This window comes from Silene latifolia, chromosome 10 (genome assembly GCF_048544455.1).
Source record: "Silene latifolia isolate original U9 population chromosome 10, ASM4854445v1, whole genome shotgun sequence".
In the NCBI taxonomy this organism is placed as follows: domain Eukaryota; kingdom Viridiplantae; phylum Streptophyta; class Magnoliopsida; order Caryophyllales; family Caryophyllaceae; genus Silene; species Silene latifolia.
The window spans coordinates 12,594,886-12,601,989 of NC_133535.1; the positions used below are offsets into that span (position 1 = coordinate 12,594,886).

A 7,104-nucleotide genomic window follows, 5' to 3' on the forward strand; every position below is an offset into this window, starting at 1 on the left:
AAGAGATTAGACTTAACATGTATCGGCCAATTTAGCCCGACACTTCATGATGACAAAAAAAATTATGCAAGAGCAGTTAAAGAAGGTAACATAGTGTGTGTGTGGGGCTAGCAGGGCGCTCGCTCCCGCTGGCGTTGGAAAATTTCGAAATTTTTATTTAAAATTTTGAAATTTTTTCGAGGCCCCCTTATAATATTACCCTTTCGCCCCCACTGAAAATTTTCGCACTCGCTGGCTTAAATCCTGGTTCCGCCACTGCTAGCAGCAATCTCATCAACAAATCAAATTCTCGTCCCCAAATAATGTGAAACTGGTTAACATTAATTTGTTATTCCTTACGCAACGATTACTCCCTTTGCCTAATCCTATTACATCGTCACTCCTAGTTATATCAATAAGTCCACGACTTTTGTTATATCACAAATACTGCAACGATTACTCCCTTTTTTTTTTTTTTTTTTTTTTTTAGCACCAAAAAAAAAAAACAAATCGTTCAAATAAAACTATTGTATTTCCTAATCCTATTAGATCGTCTATTTCTGTTTCTGAATCCTATTAAAGTATAAGTAACCCGATGTGTATATATATACATCGTGGATTAATCCATACAAATCACATAACAATTCTTCGAATTTAATCTTCATCTATAATAATGTCAAGCCGTATTGTTGAGCAAGAGCAGAAACATATTCCAGCTATGGATGTGAATGAGTGTCTTGCCCAAGGTAACTTTCTCATAATTCCACTTTTTCTATTTTTATTTTCCATTTTTTTTCCTCAATTAATTGTAGTTTTTTTTTGTCACAAGTAATGTGGCAAGTGTCTTCTAATAATGTCTTATACGTATAATTAGTTTACGCTTATAACAGAAAAACGTAAAAAAACACTTATTAAGTGGGTTATTCACTAACAGTGTGTTAGTTAAGTCAACATCGCAAAAGGAGGAGCGTATTATTGATATTGAGGAGATTCAAGATTTAAAAGTTTAGATAGATTCAGATTGTTATGATATGTAAACTACTAGGGCTAAGACCAATATAGAATAACCTAGAAAGACTCAAAATAGAACCCTAACGCATGCACACACAGATATTAGAAAAACCCTAATATATAAGATATTGTGATAGTTGTCCGAAGTGGCGACTAACCGTATATCAAGTTGAATTTTAACATATGAATTATGATATGTTCGAGTCTTAATTTTTCTTGCTTAATTTAGGCTCTGGAAATGAGTTCGGGCAAAGCAAGAGTGTGGAGGAGATCTGCTCCGTCAAAGATGTTCCCCAGTCTACCTTAGCCTTTGTGCGTAGGACCGGAAATGTAAGAAAAATTCATTGGTTATCGACTATATATTGTGCTTGTTGTTAACGCTTTGTACTCTTTTTTCCCACTTTTTGATTAAATTGCCCTGCCTGGCCTGTCTTCCAGGAAATGGTGTATGCGTTCGTCAGGAAACCTTATGAGTTCAAGACCGAGACTAATGTCATATCGGAAGCTGCCAATAATGTAACAAAGGAGGAGGAGGAGGAGGACGAAGAGGTCGATGAAACAGGAGTAGTTGATCGCGACATTGAGTTGGTCATGACGCAAACTGGAGTCTGTAGGAGTAAGGCTGTTAAGGCACTTAAGGCTTTTAATGGTGACCTTGTTTATGCAATAGTAGAACTCACTAGTCAATAATTTGTCAATAATTTTACTTTTTAAACATAACAAAAAGAATAATAGAAGATGGAATCTGCATTTTTAAGTTCATTTTTCTCTATTTTATCCCTAGACTTAATGGTATATTATTATTTTATCAGTAAGCTAGATTCACGTCAAAATCTTTTATTTCTTCCAGTTTATTCCTCAAGCCGATCAAAAATCTTAACAACAATAAATAACATCCACTTTTATTACAAACACCGTGGGTTCTATAAGACCCAATCACATATCCTACCCATATCCGATGGGTCCAAAATAGCTAGACTCATATGCATACCCTACTAATCTGGGTAACAATGTGGGTCCAAATTCCAGCACATTAAAAAAAAAAGCTTATCACTCGTGAAGAATACGTTAGTACTAGAGGTGATCATGGGCCGGGCCAATACGGGCTTGGGCCGGGCCTTTCTAACAAAAGCGGCCCATTTTTGTGGGCCGGGCCGGACCGGGCCAAATGCGTGGGCTTGTTTAGCAAGTCCAAATCCGGCCCTTATGGGCTAATGTGGGCTTTTGGGCCTAAATGGGCTTTTTCGGGCCCTAAAATTTACGACTTACCCTAGGAAATAATTAGCGTAATACCTTCAGTTACAACTTTTAAAATATACATAGTGTATAAAATTGTACAAAATATGATGAAATGCATATGAATTGCTCTCTAAAATAAAATAAAGACAAACATCGCCACTTTAGAATGCTTAATCATGCATTCGTAGATATGATTTACGTTATGTATACCTTGTTTTATAAATCTAAAAAAATATACTTGAGTTTGTAAAGAGTTGGGTATAACTTTAACGCTACTTTAATAGGTTTTATTAGAAAAAATATTCATTATTAATAAATATGGGCCGGGCCGGGCCAAAATTTGGGCCAAGCGCTTGGCCCAAACCCGGCCCCAAAATATTTTGGGCCTTTTTAGGCCGGCCCATGGGCTTTTTTGGGCCAAAACTAAAGGCCCAAGCCCTTCAAAAAAGCGGGCCGGGCCGGGTAGGGCCAATGGACTTGGGCCATTTGATCAGCTCTAGTTAGTACGGTGTTGCGAAATGTCAATCAACCAAAGTAATACTAAAATGGCTCACTAGTTAGTCTAACTTAATATACTCCTAGAAAACAAAAGAAAACCAAGTCTTACAAAATATTTTACAGTTTTTGCATAATAACAGTGGTGACTGCCTGGTGAGCGGTCATTCATCAGTATTGTTAGACAAAATGAAATAAAATAGTCACCCCTAGCAAGTCCTACAAATTTTTCTTTTATTTTTAATAATAAAAATGGGTCTAGGGAAGGATATGAGTCCGGTTGGATAGATTCATATTCAAACTCATTTCTAAAAAACTGAACCTATATCTACATTTCTACCCATATCCAAAAGGTCCCAAATTTTAAGATCCATATTGAGGTGGAAAAAAATAGAGAAATGGTTAGAGGTGTGAGAATTGAAGAAGGAGCTCAAAAACATATAAGAGTGAAAGAGATAAGGAGGAAGTAACGAGGTGTTTGAGTAGCAGACAATTCATGTTTTTTTTTTTATTATTATTATTTAATTTAATCCATCCTAGTCATTTTTCCGGTGTCATATCATAAATTTTCGGCGAGAATTTTACTCGGATATCTCTACTTGGGTTAAATTGCACGTCGGGTATAACTAATGAGGCTAATTCGCACTAGTAAAAAGTTATGGGGCTAATTTGCACGTAGTGGCAAACGTTTGGGGCTTATTTGCCACTTCCCCGAGTAAATAACTTATAAAGTTTGGTAACAATAAGATTTAGTCACCAACATATTGGATATTTTGTGATTTATGTATATATTTTAATAATTTATTCTAGAATAAAGACAACCGTATCGAATACCGTATATCCAGTTTCATATTTTGCCGATCCTTATCCGATACGGTTTTTAAAGAACCGTATCGTATATCCGGAAATTTGTATCGGATATCCGGAAATCTGTATAATTAAATTCGTATAGCGTATCGGATATGTATAATAAAACCGTATCGTATAATTTTGCTCAGCCCTTCATATCCTACCCATTAGGGTAGAATCTTGTTGGGTAGGGTCCAAGATCCATCGCCATCCATAGTTCCAACGCGAATCTAACACAAACTCACTCAACTTGACTCGTGACCTGATTTTTTTTTATGATGAGGGGCTTGAATCCCTCGGGCCCATGCATTCCCGCACCACCACATGGACCATGTAAGCCACCCCCTTCGGGGGCTGCAGTAGTGGCCAAGTAATCATCGCCCCCAGCTGGTAGTCGAACCCGGGATCTCTCAACTCCTGCATTTCTGCAAGTTTCAAGGTTTAACCCGGCTTCCACTGGACTAACACCACTTGGGTGTGACCTGATTTTGGTTCAACTTAATGGGTGGCCGATAACAAATTAGCTTAATACTTGGTGTAGATAAGAGTATAAGACCAAATTAATATTTAACTTATTCGTTAACAAATTAGCTTAATACTGTTAGGAATATTTCCGTAAATAAAGATTGTTCATAATTGTAGTTTCCTTATTATTGTAATTTCCTTATCTTAGGCTATTCGTTTGTTCTTTGGTAAATTTCATATGATAGCTTTCTTGCTCTTTAGGTCATTGTATTAGTATATAAGGCATTGTTGTATCCTTGTATAATCATCAATAAAAATCATCCTTTCATAAACCTTACATGGTATCAATCGTCCATCGATCCTAACCCTTATCATGTCTAGCAACACAATCCGAAACCCTCATGAACCGAGCGTTCCGCTCTATCTTGTCAATCTCTCCATGGTTGACAAACTCACACCCTTAACCTTTATGCAATGGCAAGATCAAGTAGCATCGTTCCTCATAGGATATGACCTCCTCAAATACCTTGATGGTTCCTACCCTTGTCCTGCCGCCACCCTTGAACCTTCCACTGAAACCGACAAAACCACACCCACCCCTAACCCTGCTTATCACACTTGGATCCGACAAGACCAACTTATCAAGGGAGCCCTCCTTGGTACCCTTACACCCGTCACGCACTCCTTGGTTATGCGTGCCACTACCTCGCATGCGGTTTGGACTATTCTCTCCAATACGTATGCTAAGTCCACTCGCGGTCACATACTTCAAGTAAAAGGCCGTCTCAAAACTATTTCCAAAGACGCCACCCAATCCATCACCGATTTTATGCATAACATAAAATCTTGCACTGACAAACTCGCTATTTTAGGAAAACCTATGGATGACGATGATATTATTGCTGAAGTCATCCGTGGCCTCGACTATGATACCTATAAACCCGTCATTGATGCCGTTAATGCCCGTGATAACCCTATAACCTTTGATGCCCTACATGAAAAACTCATTAACTTTGACCTTACCCTCAAACACACTACCAAACCCGCCCCCTTCCCTGCCTCAGCTCACCACGCTCAAGTCACTGCCTCGCCTCACCAAGCCTATGCCTCTCGTACCACTAACCGACCCTATACACCTAACAACAACAACCGCAACAACACCTCCCAAACACCACCACCACCTCCTTCGTCCGACTCCTACACACCTGCCCCCTTCAAAGGCAAGTGTCAATATTGTCGTGCAACGGGTCATGTAATTTCGAGTTGCTATAAATTCAAACGTGATTATCCCGACGTTGTTTTTCCACCCTCAAATGCCTTCCCCTCTGCCCGACAACCCCGCTCTCAGCCCCAAGCCCATACGGCCACAACACACAACCCGTCATCATCAACCACTCGCCCCTGGCTCGTTGACAGTGGCGCCACACATCACATCACCAATGACCTTGATAACCTTGCTCTCCACGCTCCCTATGACGGCAGTGATGAACTTGTGATTGGTGACGGTTCCGCTTTACCCATCTCAAAAATAGGTTCGTTTAATATCTCGCTCACCACCGATTCTACTCTTATTTTTCAAAACGTTTTATATGTTCCCTTAATTTCTCGTAATATCTTATCCGTATCACAATTTTGCAAAGATAATAATGCTTATTTTGAATTCTCACAAACTTCCTTTTCTTTAAAGGACAATCATACGCATCGGATTCTGTTAAGCGGGACGTCTAATGGTGGTGTCTATGAATGGCACCCTCCACAACCTACCGCGTACACTAGCCGACTATCCAAAGACTGTGGTTGGCATCATCGTCTTGGACATCCTTCGGCCAAAATTTTACGTTTTTTAGTTTCTAAATTATCTATTTCCGCTCCTAGCTCGTTATTTGATTTTTGTAACTCTTGTCATGTGAACAAGAGCAATAAATTTGAGTTTTCTACTTCTACTATGTTTAGCAAAGGTCCCTTAGATTTATTATTTAGTGATGTATGGTCGTCACCAACACTTTCTTATGATAATTTTAAGTATTATATTATTTTTGTAGACCATTTTACTCACTATGTTTGGTTATATCCGCTCAAGCGCAAATCCGATGCAACAACGATATTTGTTCGTTTTCAAAAACTTGTCGAAATTTTTTTCAAACGGCCTATTTTACAAATATTTTCCGACAACGGTGGTGAATATATTAAACTCGCTCACACACTCAATGACAATGGTATTGCTCATCTTACTACACCACCACACACCCCCGAGTTAAACGGGTTTGCGGAACGTGAAGGAATAGGGTTTCGGAGACTCTTTGGAAGTGAATCTCGGAAAGATATAAAAAAGATACGTAAATCATGCAAAGAAGGGCCTGGGAAGAGGCACAGCAGCCACTGCGTCCCTTGGAAGAGGTGCAGCGCCTGCTGCGTCTGTTCCCAGGAGGTTTCCTCCTGCTGAAGAAAGATTTCCGTGTTTGAGTTATGATAGGACGGAAATAATTCGATTATCTTATGAATATTACGGGATATTATTTGCCAAAAGATAAAATTTTATGAAATATGGAATAGAAATATCCGGAACATTCCAGAACATTCTGACTCGGGATTTAACAGTTATCAGAAAATGGAGACGGTTTTTGACCCGGACTCCGAATGTACTCTAATGACTGCCAAAACGACCGTATTAGGACGTAGATGACAACTAAGAGGTAGACATTAATGTTTGAGCAAACACTTGACGATAATCTTACGAACTGTCACAAATCGTTCCGCGAATCAAACATGCGGCCCAATCATCACCGGGTGGTTTGCGGGAGGTGCAGAAACGAGGTGTCTACACTATGTAGTTTTGATTGCTTTGACTATAAGGTTTAATTTTTAATTTTTGAGGAAGCATGGACAACATTTAAAAGAAGATGGTCATTGACAAGAATTGACAAGAATGATGGTGAGTCTTGATAAGCATTAAAATAAGGTTATTAAACTTTTTTTACTATTGGCAATGGTATACTAACTGATGATTTTTTTTTGGTCTTTTACACGGCAGATGAGAGAAAGGTCAGTACTTGGTAGTTGGTACGG

At 38.9% G+C, this 7,104-nt stretch overlaps 1 protein-coding gene across 1 annotated transcript; it reads left to right on the top strand.

Annotated features, from left to right (window-relative positions):
• The first annotated feature begins 565 nt into the window (after nt 1-565).
• LOC141607308 (nascent polypeptide-associated complex subunit alpha-like) lies at nt 566-1,750 on the top strand. The gene is made up of 3 exons (XM_074426663.1): nt 566-725; nt 1,220-1,320; nt 1,429-1,750. Exons 1-3 carry the CDS (start codon nt 653-655, stop codon nt 1,678-1,680), a joined length of 426 nt encoding a protein of 141 aa, XP_074282764.1. The 5' UTR covers nt 566-652; the 3' UTR covers nt 1,681-1,750.
• Nucleotides 1,751-7,104: the final 5,354 nt, after the last annotated feature.